The following is a 16,605-nucleotide window of genomic DNA, read 5'->3' on the forward strand; positions in this document are numbered from 1 at the left end:
TAATTATAGATTATTAGTTCTTAATTAATTTAATCCTTGATACTATAGTCTACTAAGTCTAGACAAACAACTAAAAGGAAGGAACCAATCGAAACAAATGTGAAATTTTATGTCATGATTCATTTTGTTTCACTATTTTTCGAAATAAATGTTTACTTACTCTCTCTTTGCAAAATATGAAATAACGGTAGAATTTTTACCTATCCTAAAAATCAAAAAAATTGAACTAGTAGGAATTCTACCTATCTAAACTTGTTTGTATTTGTCTCCTTTAAAATGTATCTAGTAAAATATAAAAATCGATAGAGTATCCTAAAATCTATGTATAATAGAAACATTTCATCTATTTTTGGAAAAACTTTTTACATTCTTCTAGAGATTTAATATTAGAATTCCTTCTATCTATGAATCAAATTAAAAAAAAAACTAAGTTTGAAACGGTAGTATTCCTACCTATTCAAACTTTTTATTTATTTTATGATCGGTAAAATTCATACCGGTCTTTTTACCAATAAAAAATATTATGTACTCTTTCTATTTCTCTCTTTATTTTTCTTTATTTCTACAGATAAAAAAATACTGCCAAAATTTGACAAAGTCGCCTCGACGTACCAGTGTTAGTGTGTGTGTATAATTGCTCACTTGCTTTGCATTCCATGGTGTTGTCCTTATTTCTTTTTCAAAATTTCATGATTGATTCACACAAAAACAGTGCTTCGAATTCAGATCCACCTCCAGTTAGAGAAAAGTGCTAACCGCTCAAGGGGAATTATTGAAAGAAAAATTGGATTTAACCAATTTTTTAGTTTTGTGACCAAATATATTTTAATTGTTGTGGAAAAAAGGATTGATGAATTTATTGAACAATAGTTTTTTTTTTCTCAATAATTGTGTAGTAAACAACTCCGAAATTTGTTTACTTACCATTTCAATAATTCAAAACTAAACAACCACCACCATTTAGCTCAAATTTCAGAAATTAATTATTTTATTTCATATAGTTTTATTGCATGAAACCCCAAATTATAAACACAACAAAATTTAACAACAAAATATAATAACACAACAAAATTTAACAGATCAGTTGTTGCTAATTAATACCAGCATATATACTACTTGACTGATATGGTATAAAAAGAGCACCTGTGCAATACTTTTGCCTTTGGCATCTGTTATTTCTTTGAGCACATCGGATGTTAAAACTGCATTAGGGATGAATTTTGTTTGGCCGCCTAAAGGAGAGTATGCAGTCATAATTAATTATTCCTTTCTTTGTACAATATTCCTTTAATTTCTGTTGCTGCCATGCTGGATTCATCTCAACCTGAATCAAAATTAAGACATGATATTTTTTAATTATTCTTCAACAAAACAACTTTTTTAGAAAAAGAAAAGAAAAACAAATTGCATCATTATTTTATTTAAACTAGCTAGCTAGCTACCTGGTTAACAGCAGGAGGTATCTTAGCAAGGTGAAGCAGTTCTTCAAGCTTCTTTGTTGTGAAATTGCTCACTCCAATGGACCTTGTCAGACCCAGTTTTTGGCACTCTTCCATGGCCTCCCACACACCTTTTAGATCCAGAGGCATCACTTCATCCCGTTTCAGCGGGTAGGTTACTGGCCCCGGTTTCATACTTATTGGCCAGTGGATCAGATACAAGTCCAGATAGTCCATTTTCATATTGCTATTATTTGTTATGAAATCAATTGAGGATTTTATAAGTAGCATGTAAATAATACCAATCATTCCTACAAACATGCGTGTGTCAATGAACAAGGAATGAGGTGTAAACTGGTAAATGAGCAAAAGGGAAACATAATATTCTTATAATTTCGGGTTATAATTGTGTCATTGTGTGGCTGTAAGTTGTATCCATAATTAATACCTAATTTGATTTCTTTTGTGATATTTTAAATTTTATGCTTGCAGCAAAAGACTGTAATTTAAATGTTTGAATTTTCTTTCATTTATCAGCATGACAGGATATATTATATCATAGTGCACAGGCATTGGGAACAAAAATAAGGGAAAAAGAAGTTACCTGAGACTAGTTTTAATGGCAGAGAGCACACGTTCTGGATGGTTGTCAGTACACCATAACTTGGAGGTGATAAACACATCCGCACGAGACCCAATCAGACCAAGCTGCATGGCCTCACCCAAGGCACCCTCTGACCCGTACTGAAATGCCGTGTCAAAGTGGCGGTATCCGATCTTGATTGCCTCTATAATGGCCGTTTTCACCTTATCAGGATCAAACGAGAAGTCGAACGTGCCTAAGGCTACGATCGGCATGCCATGGCCTGAGCTGAGGGTTTTTAAAGGTATCTTGGTACTGGTTTCTGATGCCATATTGGATTTGGATGTGATCACTCTTTCTCTCAATTTGAATTTGAGTTTGCTAGTGGTTGTTCGTGCTTTACATATATATATAGAGAGAGAGAGAACAAACAGTTGGGATTAATGCCTAGGAAGTCTTCCAGAGGAAGTGATAAAACTAATTTCCTAGGAATACAGTGTGGTGAATCATACACTAAAGCTTGTGAAATTTTATTTATTTGCCATGCACTTTTTGGGTCTTAAACATTATAGTATATTTTTATTGCCTCAGACATGCACCAGCTACACTTTGAAGTTACTAATTAAAATGTCTCGAAAATTCAAAAAAAAAAAAAAATTAAAATGTCTCATAGGATCCCAATAACTTGTTAACCTGTGTTGACTTTGCCTAGTAGCTGGCAAGATCAAGGAGATGTCAGGGGTGATGCACACCAAGGTTGCTTCTCAGAAATCAAATATATGTTAAAAAAAAAGAAAAAAAGAGAATACATTGCGTTCTGGGGACTTGATTTCTAGAAGCATTAGTCAACAGCAAAAATGTAGGGTTAACAAGGCAGATGATTGGTTTATAGAAGCGTCAACGGCTTGCAGAATATAAATAAATGCTGGGGTTTTGATTCATTAAAAACTATATTTAAGTTCATAATCTTAATTACCATTAAATTAAGCATCATTGATTCATTTCTGTCTGATACAATTAGCTAAGACAATGTCTATATGTTGCAAGTTGAACTTCAACCATAATGGGCCTTTTTTAGTAAATGGGCCTTTTGTGATATCTTTTAAAAGAGCAAGCATGCAGAAGCGAATAATCATTTTACATCCCATAAGAAATTAAGAATATATAAGATAATAAATTATTATTCAATGATGTCTATATCAGAAATTTGGACTGAAGTTAAGGTGCCTTCTTTGGTAAGCATGAATTCTACACGAGCAGCTTTTTTTTGAGGAATTGTGCTTATCTTGAGCTGTTCTTCCTTGCTTAGTTCCCAATCAAAGATTTTAAGATTTTGTATGAGCCTTTTTTTGTTGAAGCTTTTTACCACAATGCCCACATCTTGCTCCAATATCCATCTCAATGAAATCTACAATAGAACAATTAATATATTATAATAAATATTCCTACAGATGCAACACTACTTTATGGTATTGGTACCAAAATATATATATGTGTGTGTTGTGGAGAGAGAGAGAGAGAATGCAAAGAAGGATACGTACCTGTGCAACAGTTTTTCCCTTGGCACCGGCTATTTGTTTGAGCACATCACATGTCATAACTGGATTTGGATTGCCAAAGCTAACTTGGCCTCCTAGAGGAGAGTAAGCTGTTATAAATATTCCTTTTTTTGAGCAATATTTCTTCAATTTCTGTTGCTGCCATCCTGAGTTCATCTCTACCTACATCAAATAAGATAATATATATATATCTAATGAAATTCAGGCCAGGCAATTATAGGAGAATTAATTTGTATTCTGAAGGGTACGTAATTCTGAGGTAATTAGATTCCAACAACACCATTAATATTTTATCTGTAAATAGATGAAAATTATGTGGCATTACTTGCTTGTTAGTTTATAATGATTTTTAATTTTATTATAAATAGATGAAAATTAATTACCTGGTTAACAGCAGGAGGTATTTTAGCAAATGCAAACAGCTCTTCTAATTTTTTTGTTGTGAAATTGCTTACTCCTATGGCTTTTGTTAGATTTTGCTTTTGGCACTCTTCCATGGCCTCCCACACACCCCTCAGGTCTAGTGGCACCACATCATCTCGTTTCACAGGGAACGATGCCTGCCCCGGCTTCGCACTCATTGGCCAGTGCATTAAATACAAGTCTAGGTACTCCATTTTGAGATTCCTATACAATTCAATGATCAATTAATTAGATAATGGAGATTCTTATGCCTTAAATACAAGGTCATGACTTGAAATGCTAATTCAATTGATACTTCATAGAGACTGTTAAGTGCCTAATTTTATTTTTTTTAATTATGTCACATCATCAATATTTTTTATTTGTTTGATTATTTTTTTCTCCTTATTTGTTTATCAGATGACTTTTATGTTGAACCTCTCTTCTTATCTAATTTAAAAGATGTCTTTCATATAACTAAGGTGCAATATAATATATAAAGCAATATATATTTTAAAGAGGAGGGTTCCAATACCTCATGCTTTCATGCCTTATTATACTTCATATTTTATATCTTTGTTCTTATAGTCCAAACTATTGATTCGAACCACTCAACATGATATCTATACTAAAATATGCTTGGGGAAGAAATTTTATATTTTTTGGAAAAAAAAATTACTATTTTTTTGGATAGGTAGAAAATCATTGTTTTTGAACAGAAACAATGAATTTGTACTTATCTTAACAAATAGTAAATAATTTTCAAAAATTATAAAATTTCATGCAAATCATATTTTAGTATGAATATCATGTTGAGCGGTTCGGATCGACGATTTGAAATTTGAAACTAAAAATATAAAATATGAGGTATGAAAGACATGAGATATATATTAGAACCCTTCTATTTTAAAATAATTGTGTTATTTACTATTGTATATGTCTTGAATATTTTTAAACAAAATATCTATACATGCCCTGAGTTTTATGAATGCATATTTTTTGGCACTAAAACTGTTTTTGCATGCTCTTTTTCTTAAGTATATATTTAAAATGAGAAAATTATGTCGCACGTTTATCAAGTTCATGCTCAAAAACTCAAAACTTTTTGCCTATTTCGGTAGTAACTGTGCATTTCATTTTTGTCATCAAGTATTTTCTATTTTTCTTAAACAAATTTGTAGCTACTTTAAAGTTGCAGTGAGCCGGGTGTTTTGTGTTAATATTAGGACCACACAGTGTACAAACCATGGATAGAGAAGCAATAAAATTGTTAGGTATTGAACGTGTCAATCTACGCCACAAATTTTTGTTTTATTTTCTCTCCAAAAATATAAAAATGTGCGCCTTTCTACTTCCTTTTTTTTTTTTTTGTCCCATAACTGCAGCGCGTTTTATTTGTCCCATAATTAACTACGGAAATATTTTTGATATGGAAGATCATAGGTTTGAAATTTAGTAATATCTATTATTGAGGTAATTTAACAAATTAATTTGATTTAATCTTATTGTAGGAAAAAGAAAAAAAATCAACAAATAGTTAAGTAAATTTCATAGAGTGATAATATAAAAAAAAAAATTGTGCTGTCTAATCTTTCATGAAAAAGAAAAGCAATGTCATGAAAACAATTTTAAATTATGAGATTAACTAATCCAATAATTTGATGACTTGAAAGCACTCCTCTATTACTTTATTATAAGGAACTTAATTTAAAATTAGAATTGTGGGCGTCATGGCTATTTGCATCTAAACAGCTCAATCAGTGAATACATCACCAGTCTAGTCAGATAATAAATTTCAAACCCTATCATTGATCGATGTCATGCTAGCTAATTAATTAAGTTTGCTTTTGTAAATATCATTTGATGTGCTTATCTGAACAGCAAGACAAACATATGTGTGCATATTCATTTCACAAGTTGCTAAATGGGAGAGTGACGGATACATTCATATATGTGTTAATTGTTAAGGCACACACACACACACACACACACACACATATATGCTCTATTTCTAGGGACATATATTGATATATATTCAGTTACCTAGCTAGCCCATCAAATGTGCACTCCTGAAAATCTGGAGAATTATACATATATAATATACTCTCATATATATTACAAAAAAAGCAATAATATATTAATCAATGTTTTCTGCAATGGAATAATTATAGAGCATCATATGTGTATTTAATTGTGTGGGCATGCATATATATTTTCCTTCTACACATCAAATAATGTGCAGCTAATTAAGTTGGTTCCTTATTTCTTTTCTTTTTTTTTAAATGCATACCTGAGACTAGAGAGAATCGCAGGGAGCACAAGTTCAGGGTGGTTGTCAGTGCACCAGAGCTTGGAGGTGATAAACACCTCCTTACGGGACCCAATCAAGCCGAGCTCGATGGCCTCTGATATGGCCTCACCCAACGCACTCTCCGATCTGTACACAGACGCCGTGTCGAAGTGACGATACCCGACCTTGATTGCCTCTATGACAGCCTCTTTCGCCTTCTGTGGCTCCAACCGGTAATCAAATGTGCCGAAAGCTATGACCGGCATGATATTGCCGGAGTTGAGCATTACAAGAGGGATTTTGGTGCTGTTCTCTAAAGACATCTCTGTGCGTTGTTTGAACTTTTACAAGTTGCATTGCTACTTATATAGGGAATCATATGGTACTCAAAGTATTTTTAGCGGATTGTGTATAGCCTTCTGTGTAACGAGTCATATTTTTTGTGAATTATAGCTTTTTAGTTTTAATAATTAAAAATTACTACAGGTGCACCTAATTTTATATTTTCAAAAGTTCATAAACTATACAGATTTATTTCTCTGGTGCTTTACAGGATCACCATGTTTCCATTATCTCAGCTATACTGACTCCCTACACCAGAAGTTACATAGCTGTCTAGTTCCCGGAAGGAATCTTTTTTTCTTTTTTTTCTTTTTTTTTCTTTTTTTTCTTTTTTTTTCTTTTTTTTTGTGATTTGTTTTCAAGTATAAATTCTTGATCCGAGTATCCGACCCAATCAGTAGACTCACAAATTCGGTACACATAAGAATATGATTCATGAATTAATAGTTTGGGCCTTGGTCAGAGATTTTTATCCCAATATTAAATTTCAGTAGAATCAAAGCCGATGACTCAGTACGTAATTCCGAATTTAACTGTTTATATTTGTTTTCCTTGTTAAGTGCGCCAGTCAATGAATCGGATTCGATATCTCTCAATAAGGAGGAAGTTAATGTTTAGATTCTGTAAGGGAATTTTCAGATTGTATATAAATTAATTTTTCAAATTATGAGTTTTAACACTTAAGTATGCACTGGTCGCGTCGCATATGATTTCAGTGCCGCGCCACATATGATCCCAGTGTCCATAGACCGCGCGCCGCACCCGTGAAACGCGCCCCTAAACCACGCACGGCACCTGCGAACCGAGCCTATGCACCGCGCACCCTTTTTCTTTTTTTCTGCTGAAGGCGGGATTCGAACCCAATTGGGTTCTGTTGGTGCCAAAATTCTTACCACTACACTAGAGTTCACATGTATTATCTTGTAAATAAATATGGTATTTAACTATTTTTCTCTACAAATTTGATTTAAATTATCTCTCATCCTTATTAAGGAACTTAATAATGATTTCTACTACATAATTTGCTCCCGTTGCTGTACACGGGCACGATTACTAGTAGATTCATATATATGTACATTAAAAATTTGATAATCGATCTAAATGCAGATTTATATTAATTCAATCACATATTAATTATTTTTTTGTAAAATGTCTAAAGTAAGAAAACACGGTGCATTATATATATAAAATTACAAATTATGAGTAATAATTTTAACTAAAATACTTTATATGACTATATTTTTATCTAAGTACGAATCTATTATACACATCCGATCGAATTATTAATATTATGGAAACCCATTATCAACCTTAATGAAGTCTATTACATGCATACCTGACTAAATAATTGGATATTTCTTAATATACAAACTATTCTTACACTTGGATCCTCGAAGTTTCAAAATACCTATATTAATACCTTAACTTTTTTACTTTTACCAATATAAGTTGTATGATTAATGTATATTTTTTTTTCAGAAAATGCCCATGGCATTGTAAAAAAAATAAAAAAAATAACTCTGCAGTGCAATTGAAGCTTTGCATTTTCACAACCAAATATATAAAAAAAATGATAATTAATGATACTATGGGGACCATTCGTGAAACTAATCCATTATTACATAAATTATAGCTAGTTAATATATAGAAGAGATATATATAATATATGCACCAATAATCCGAATGGAAGACAATCCTATTTGCGCCCCCTGTTTTAGTATGGTTTAGTCAAAAATCAGATTTTAACTTTATTATGTAAATTCCGGTGTGTACATGTGGCACGTGCTTCTATAAGATTTTTTTTGTCAAAACTATTATCCTCGTGCTTTGCATTGTATATATACTAGTGAATATCAAAGATACGATCGTATAACTGTATAAAAAACATTTTACTTGTATATTAAATCTTTTATGAAAGTGACAGTGATTTTGTTAGATGATCAAACTTGACATCATGAGCGACTTGGATGTTGTAATATATGGTTTAATTTAAGGCTTGTTGTTTGGGCTTTAATAAGACAGTTTATAACTTTGGGCCTAATAGTGCTTTCAAATATTTTTCTGCAAGATGGTGGCCGATTTTTTTATTTATATCCAAAAGAAAATCTAAATTTAAAAAACTAACCAAATCTCACGTCAATTTCGAAAACTATTCAAACCGGAAAAAAAATTTCCAGTTTTAACACCAGTTTCTGGAAAAAAAAATTCCGGTAAATGGATATTAAAACCGGAATAATTTTTTCCGGTTTTAGGATTTTTTTTTTTTAGGAAATTTTTTTTTCGGATTTTTTTTTCATTTTTCAGTTTTTACAATTTATTTATTTTTTGTATTGAAGTATTACAAATATTTAATATTTTTTTTTTAAATAGATGGAATAATATATAATTTGATTTATTTGAAAGACTACTACAAATAATCCGGATTTTTTTCCGGTTTTAACACCAGTTTCCGGAAAAAAAAATTCCGGTAAATGGATATTAAAACCGGAATAATTTTTTCCGGTTTTAGGATTTTTTTTTTTTAGGAAATTTTTTTTTCGGATTTTTTTTTCATTTTTCAGCTTTTATAATTTATTTATTTTTTGTATTGAAGTATTACAAATATTTAATTTTTTTTTTAAATAGATGGAATAATATATAATTTGATTTATTTGAAAGACTACTACAAATAATCCGGATCAACATTTTTCATGCCGAATTTTAAAATAATTTGAAAATACCGATCGTTCAATGCCTACCGTTGAACGAAAACTTAAACTAAATTTTTGAGGCACTAAACGACGTTTTTTTTTAAATTCTGATGCCTCATTTTTTTCATACCTCATCATACCTCATATTTTATATTTTTGTTTTCAAAGTCCAAATTGTCGATCCGAACTGTTCAACAAAATATTTATACTAAAATATGCATGGAGATGAAATTTTATATTTTTTGAAATTTTTTTTGCTATTTTTTAAGATAGGTACAAAATCACTGTTTTTGAACCATTCAAAAAACAATGATTTTCTACCCAATCTTAAAAAATAGTAAAAAAATTTCAAAAATTATAAAATTTCATCCCTAACCATATTTTAGTATGGATATCATGTTGAACGGTTCGGATCGACAATTTAGACTTTGAATATGAAGAAAATGAAGATATAAAATATGAGGTACGATGAGGTATAAAAAAATGAGGCATTGGAACCCTCGTTTAGTGCCTCAAAAATTCAGTTTAAGTTTTCGTTCAACGGGGCATTCAACGATCGGTATTTTCAAAGTTTTCAAAGTCCAAACAGTCGATCCAAACCGTTAAACATGATGGATATTTTAAAATGTGCTTGCAGATCAAATTTTACATTTTTCTAAAAAAATTTACTATTTATTAAGATGGGTACAAAAATTCAATGGTCTGAATATAGCGATTTTGTTAAATACTTAATAAATAGTAAAAAAATTCAAAAAAATATAGAATTTGATATGCAAGCACATTTTAACATATATATTATATTATATATATATATATATATATACATATACATATACATATATTATATTATATTATATTATATTATATATATACATATATTATATTATATTAATTTTTCTTACCGCCGTAAAAAATCTGGCATAAAAATGTTGATCCATATTATTTGTAGCAGTCTTTCGAATTTCGAATAAATCAAATTATATAGTATTCCATCTATTTTTAAAAAAATATATTAAATATTTGTAATACTTCAATACAAAAAATAAATAAATTATAAAAACTGAAAAATGAACAAAAAAAAATTCTAAAACCGGAAAAAATTATTCCGATTTTAATATCCATTTACCAAAAAAAAAAATTTCAGGAAATTGTTGTTGAAACCGAAAAAAAAATTCGGTTTGGGTAGTTTTCGAAATTGACGTGAGGTTTGGTTAATTTTTTAAATTTATATTTTTTTTGGATATAAATAAAAATATCGGCATGGTGGTATCTAGAGTGGAAAAAATAAGTGTCATGCATTTTCATGATATGACTAACACGTCATGATTTTAGTCTCGTGCTTTGTCGTTCTGTGTCTAAATTAATTTTTCAAGTGACGTACTGTAGCGCGATAAAAATGTCGAGTAGTTACGGCAGGAGAATGGTCACGCTACGTGAGCCATGCTGTGCCAAACATACCGTGATCAATTGCAACTCGCGTGACCATTTAATCATAATTTATATTAGTTTATTGAAGATTCATCATTTGATCAAGATATAACGATCCTAATTACACGTTGATTCACGTGACCACGTGTTGTGCCGTGACTAAATATTTCGCGTGACGTGTCATGCCGTGTCAAATTTTTAAAAGATAATCATGACACAAAACATGTGAATCATAGTACGTAACCAATACACATACCATATCGTCCCGTGACAGAATCGGCTGCTCCGAGCTATTTTTCCCACTCTAGTGGTAGCATATTTTATTATTTACACAAGTACATAAGCTAAATTAACTAGTAATATATTTATATTTGTAAGACTAAATTATTTTATAATGGAGATGGTTCAAATACACGTTTTATTGAATCTTCCTAAATGTTTCCCCTTTATACAAATTAGGAACTAAACTGGGGTTTTATGCTAATTGTTGTATTTTTGAAGTGCCAATGATGAATTAAAACAAATAAAAGATTCCAAAAAATAATTTTTTGCTCTAGGAGAAAAGATAAGGGAAAAGAATAAATATTCTAGGTTTATTATGTTCATACAAAAAACAATTTACCATCATCCTACTACGAAAAGGTAAATATTCGCATGTTTTGTAAAGTATGGTAATCATAAAATTGTACTATTCAATTACACAAAAGAAAAAATATATTAAAAATAAATTATGCAACACATGAACCGTGAACAGATAAGTAAATAATTTACATAGTTAAATTTTAAAATAAAAAGGGAAAGGTTATTGGATAATATTATGAGTGTAATTGTAATATAATCAGAACTGACGGATTAAGAGTATTTAATCTAGATCATTAGTTATTAATTAAAAATTGGACTATATTATTAATTAGCCGCCCCTACTTGAAAAAAAGAAGGTTATCGCGTGCGTTGATCGAAGAACCAATCTCTTATTCTAACGAACTCAAGTTTTCTTCTTCCTGATTCAAGATGCCAGCTCCAATCTCTTATTGTAACGAACTCAAGTTTTCTTCTTCCTGATTCAAGATGCCAGCTTTTTATTTACCTAGTAATTGGGGAAGTTAACTGAAGAGTTGAATCGAATTGATAAAGATCGAGAGAGAGGGGACCGAATCGATGGGTCGGAAGGAAAAGGAGAATGATGATCAGCATCAGCCATGGGAGGGTAGGGATCGGGGCTCGATACCTCCAGGATTTGTCTTTCTCGGAATCTTCGGTGCAGCAGCTGCAACAGTGGCGGTAACTGATGGAAATCTCATCCAATTTCTTCTACTGATTTGCAATAAATTTACTACTAATTCTGTCCTTGAATTAATTACTACTACTATTACTATTACTATTACTATAACTACAGAGTGGGCAGTGGAGGAAACCTGTTGATTGGCTCTACACTCAGCTTTGGAGGTCAGGCTACTATTCTCGATTTGGAAGTGGGGTCCATGGCTCTGGCTCTGGCTCTGGCTCTGGCTCTGGACGGAAAGAAAGAGCATGGGCCCAGTATCGTCACCGTGTCCGGGAGATGGAAGAAGATGAGAGAGAAAGAGTGGTTAGTTTAGTTTTTCCATTATCTTCTCTTCTCTTCTCTTCTCTTCCCTTTCCCTCTCTCCATTATGTGTGGTTAATACTAGTGATGATTATTGTGGTCTTTGTAGGAGAGAATAAGGCGCATGCAAGATGTGTTCAGTAGAGAAAGAAATAAGCACAAAAGAGGCCCTGAGCAATGGACTGAGCATGGTACTAGCGCTGGCTGGCACCAGCAGTTTCAAAGAGACGACTGGTACTACAAAGCTCAATCACAAAATGCCAATCAAGGAACAAATTACCAATCAGCATCTAAGCAACATTCAAATCATGCCAAATCTCATCATTATGCCATCTTGGGTCTCGACAGGTACTGTTGGTGTATACTTTTCTTTGTTGGTGCAGAAACAACCAGTATTATTATTTTTTGCTGAAATCACATAAGTTTTGGTACTGACAAAAGATCCAATAACAATTGTAAATTTGCTTTTTTAAAAGCAATCACAAAACTGATGTCTCTCTCTGATTGTTAATGGCTCATAAAAAGATGGCCAACAAATATATAATGGAATAATTAGTATTCTCTGTATGCGTCTATAATTATCTGGGGTTGTTCACTCTTTTCAATATCCTGTAAAAGACGTTAATTATTTCTACATCAATTGTCACTGAAGACGTGATTAGGGTAGTGTTTTTATGAAATGATGTGAATAATGTGGAAGGAAAGAAGAGGAACTCATTTAAAATATACCACTATCCGCGAGGGTAAAAGTGACTATTGCCGAGCGTAAGCCAACAGAAATTGTTATTCCCAAGGTATCGCTATTACCGACGGGAGTATCCGCAATAATAGCAACAGTAAAAAGCACTTTTGCATCTCGATGTGGTGTAAATGGGGATGAAAGGTGTCGATGTTGTGAATTAGCGATTGATCCAGTTAAGAGACTTTCTAATATTGGTTAATTGGAGACTATTTTGTAAATTGTCTAATCACAGTGTTATTTTCTCCTTCGTATTAGAAGATGGATAAAGTCAAGCTGTTGTTCTTGTTACTGTCTGTCAGTAGCTGAATTATGATTTAGATGGTTTCATTATAACTTAAACAATACAAACCGTCTATCTATGTTGTTATTTAGGAACAAGATGACAACATCCACTTGGTCGCTAAGTCCATGAAAAACCCAACAAACGCATGTTATTGGGGGTTCAGTTTCGTGCAGTTGCATGTCTTGCTATGTTGAAACAGCATAACCTTGAAATTGTTTATGGTCTAGCAAGAGGAGAAAGAATGATTTTTATTTTTTTTAAAAAGGGTAATATAGTTAATTTGTAAATTTATAATGAGTTTTAATAGAAAAATTAATAAATTGGGTAAATTTGTGATATTTTGAAATTTAGAAGGGTGAATATGATATCATGAATTTTAGAGGGGGAAATACACAATTTCGATGTTTTTGAGGGGTTTACATGAAATTCCCCCTTTATATAATTAAGGGCAAAAATATCATTATTTTTTTTTCCTTTCGGTCAGTGCTCATTTCTTTGTAAAATATTTCTCTATATTTCCTAGTAATACCTGTTTTGTACCAGTAAGGACATCTCTAAAATAACAGAACATTAAAGAAGAATTAGTGTATTTTAATGAAATGAATCAAAGATGCAAGAGGGTAAGAAAATCATTTTGATTTCCCCCTGGTAAGGGGCCTAATTTAGTCAAAAGATATTATTGTTACTTAAAGACTAAAGATATTATTTTTTGGTATTCATAGTTAGTCAGGGCTCATATTAGTTGCTGATTTTTGGAAATACTGATAAACTCTGGGATTATCCTGAAAACACCAATCCTCTTTATTAATTTCTTAAAGTTACTGAACAATCTGCTTTGTACCGTCACATTGAAAATCTAATTGTCTGGCCCATCAGGTTGCTACTAGATTACATAATCCTGAATTTATCAGTATGTTTTAGTGAAATATAGTTTTAATGGCCATAAAACTTCTTATCCTGAAGGAAAGTGCTGCTAATAGGAATATACTATAAGAGACGGATTTTATTTTGTTTGTATGTTTTAGTGAAATATAGTTTCAATGTAACAAGTTACTCTTTTAACAGGTATAGAACTGAGCCGTACTCGGATACCGAGATTAAGGTAATTTCATGCTTTTAGTTTCATATATATATATTCTTTCCCTCTAATTCTGCACTTGTCACGAGCAAATTATTTGATTTATGGTTGCACCAGTTTGTACTGAATGAAGTTGTAACTTGTTTAATCAGTTTCTCTCTCCCTCCATTTTTTTGGGGTGCAGAGTGCTTTCAGGAAGAAGGCATTAGAGTTCCATCCCGATCATAATCAGAATAATTCTGGTAATTATTGTTTCAAGGAACCTTTATTTATTTACAATTTTAGATGAGAAAAGCAACTATGTCATTTATTATTTTTCAATAACTTAACTATTATATCATGGAAGTTATACCTTTCGGCTTTCGTAAGACAGCTCAAGTGCCTCTTTCTTGATACAGGAATGGCAGAGGCTAAGTTCAAGGAAGTTGTAGCCTCGTATGAAGCAATTCAATTAGAAAGAAAACGAAGAGCCTGCTAACCCTGTACTTTACATTTTTTTTTTTTTCTTCTCATTTTCCGTTTTCTTGTGTAAATATATGATGAACACACCACCAAGTCTCAACTACCAACCATGTATTCTTTTCAATTTTCACCATAGATGTCTATAAAATTTTGTAATAATAAGTTAAATATTTATGATATTAAATATGACATTTTTGCTTTGTTATTATCTAAAATTGCAACTTTCTTCAAATCATATTAAAATGACTCAAAAACACATTTACTGTAAATAAATTTAGGAAAAACACTACTTCACATTTGTTTTTAGTCATTTTTGAAATAAAAATATAGTGATTTTTGCAATATAGTTAAGCATCATTATATCCTCAAGCTTAAACTTTTGTTTGTCTTTGAACAAACTCTTAAGTAAAAACTTAAACATTTTGGGTTGACTAAAATTTGTCGCTTAGGAAATTTTGAAAATTAATTGATAAATTACCTATGATCCAGACTCTTAACAAAATTGCTTCCACAAATCTTAATTTCAATATCTTCATGATTATTAATTTCAACTTGATGGTTATTTATCAAAACAAAATTCAAATCATCTAAGGTATTACTATATTGTTATTTTGATTATTTGGATATATTTGATGAATTGCTTCTTCTTTTTCTTAAAATATGGTTCATCTTCAGAAAATGTATCTCTAGAAAGATATATTTATTAATTGAATTGTAACATTTATAACTCTTTTTATAATATGAGTACCCTAAAAAAATATTTTTTTTGTGACACAATATCAAATTTGTATTTTCTTTTGATATGTATAAAACTTGTACAACCAAATATAAGAAAATACTCTTATATGGTTATAATTTATAAGTTATTTTTTGTTGGTAAAGAATTTTTAAGGACTTTTGTTTTTTAGATTTACGCTAGGTAGTCTATTAATTAAATGTGGGGTACAAAGTACGGCATCCGATCAATAAATTTTAAGAGCATTATTTTGAAATAACAAAGTTTGTGTCATTTTTATTAAATGTCTATTTTTCTTTTCCGATACTTTATTTTGTTCAGGAGTATTTATGCATGTTGTTCGATGTATAATACTATTTTCTTTAAAGAGGTTTGAAATTTTTTTAATTATAAATTCTTAATCCGATATAAAAATTTTAAGTTTGCATTAAATTGAGTTTTTATAAGACATAAAAATTCATAAAAGCAATCAAACACTTCATCTTTAGATATTTAGTAAATATAACCAGATTGTTATACTAAATGCACCGCTAATCTCAAAAAACTAAAAATAAATACGATTAAAAGTAAATAAATGAGTTTAGATAAATTTGACAAGCGGGATGTTAACGGAGTTTGGCAAAACAAAGGCCTACATCTCTGGGGCTTCGCAACCTCTTCTAGGTGCGTCTTTCTATTACCCAATATGAAAGGATTACAACTTGTGAACCGTTGAGCCCTTACAATCCAAGTGGGAAATCAATCGACCAACTAGAGATGAGAACGAAGTCTCTAAGTTTAAGCTACTCAAGAGAAACACTCAAAAGATTACTCTAACCTAATCTAACTCATGTTAGTGTAATAATCTAGAAGTCAATAATACGATAATTTATCACAAAGCTTTGTTCATGAATTGGATGATTAATATCATTTTGTTGCCTTGAGTATTATTGAATTTATGGATCATTTCGAGTTCATGACTGAAATTGTGAAACTCCATAATATAG

The 16,605-nt window shown here is 31.0% G+C and overlaps 2 protein-coding genes and 1 pseudogene across 3 annotated transcripts; 1 reads left to right on the forward strand and 2 right to left on the reverse strand.

Annotated features, from left to right (window-relative positions):
* Positions 1 to 1,080: 1,080 nt before the first annotated feature.
* Positions 1,081 to 2,374, reverse strand: LOC144573911 (non-functional NADPH-dependent codeinone reductase 2-like; annotated as a pseudogene). The gene is made up of 3 exons (XR_013518106.1): positions 2,044 to 2,374; positions 1,443 to 1,686; positions 1,081 to 1,324 (listed from the first exon to the last, which is right to left on the reverse strand). The product of XR_013518106.1 is annotated as a non-functional NADPH-dependent codeinone reductase 2-like (transcript).
* An 828-nt stretch (positions 2,375 to 3,202) lies between these two features.
* On the reverse strand, positions 3,203 to 6,555 carry LOC144574367 (non-functional NADPH-dependent codeinone reductase 2-like). The gene is made up of 4 exons (XM_078324322.1): positions 6,274 to 6,555; positions 3,965 to 4,208; positions 3,564 to 3,743; positions 3,203 to 3,430 (listed from the first exon to the last, which is right to left on the reverse strand). Exons 1-4 carry the CDS (start codon positions 6,537 to 6,539, stop codon positions 3,203 to 3,205), a joined length of 918 nt encoding a protein of 305 aa, XP_078180448.1. The 5' UTR covers positions 6,540 to 6,555.
* A 5,218-nt stretch (positions 6,556 to 11,773) lies between these two features.
* On the forward strand, positions 11,774 to 15,074 carry LOC144573860 (uncharacterized). The gene is made up of 6 exons (XM_078323629.1): positions 11,774 to 12,014; positions 12,130 to 12,321; positions 12,428 to 12,666; positions 14,409 to 14,445; positions 14,606 to 14,663; positions 14,820 to 15,074. The coding sequence occupies exons 1-6, from the start codon at positions 11,892 to 11,894 to the stop codon at positions 14,897 to 14,899; spliced, it is 729 nt and encodes a 242-aa protein (XP_078179755.1). The 5' UTR covers positions 11,774 to 11,891; the 3' UTR covers positions 14,900 to 15,074.
* The last annotated feature ends 1,531 nt before the right edge of the window (positions 15,075 to 16,605 follow it).

This window comes from Carex rostrata, chromosome 22 (genome assembly GCF_964058835.1).
Source record: "Carex rostrata chromosome 22, lpCarRost1.2, whole genome shotgun sequence".
Lineage (NCBI taxonomy): Eukaryota > Viridiplantae > Streptophyta > Magnoliopsida > Poales > Cyperaceae > Carex > Carex rostrata.

Bases quoted from the DNA above. Each gene is read 5' to 3' on its own strand.
- LOC144574367 (XM_078324322.1), bottom strand. From the start codon at position 6,539: ATGCCGGTCATAGCTTTCGGCACATTTGATTACCGGTTGGAGCCACAG. The intron at 4,209-6,273 runs GTATGCATTTAA...TGAATTGTATAG, and splicing joins GCGATTCTCTCTAGTCTCAG to GAATCTCAAAATGGAGTACC. The intron at 3,431-3,563 runs GTACGTATCCTT...GTTCTATTGTAG, and splicing joins AGGGAAAAACTGTTGCACAG to ATTTCATTGAGATGGATATT.
- LOC144573860 (XM_078323629.1), top strand. From the start codon at position 11,892: ATGGGTCGGAAGGAAAAGGAGAATGATGATCAGCATCAGCCATGGGAG. The intron at 12,322-12,427 runs GTTAGTTTAGTT...TGGTCTTTGTAG, and splicing joins AAGATGAGAGAGAAAGAGTG to GAGAGAATAAGGCGCATGCA. The intron at 14,664-14,819 runs GTAATTATTGTT...TTCTTGATACAG, and splicing joins TCATAATCAGAATAATTCTG to GAATGGCAGAGGCTAAGTTC.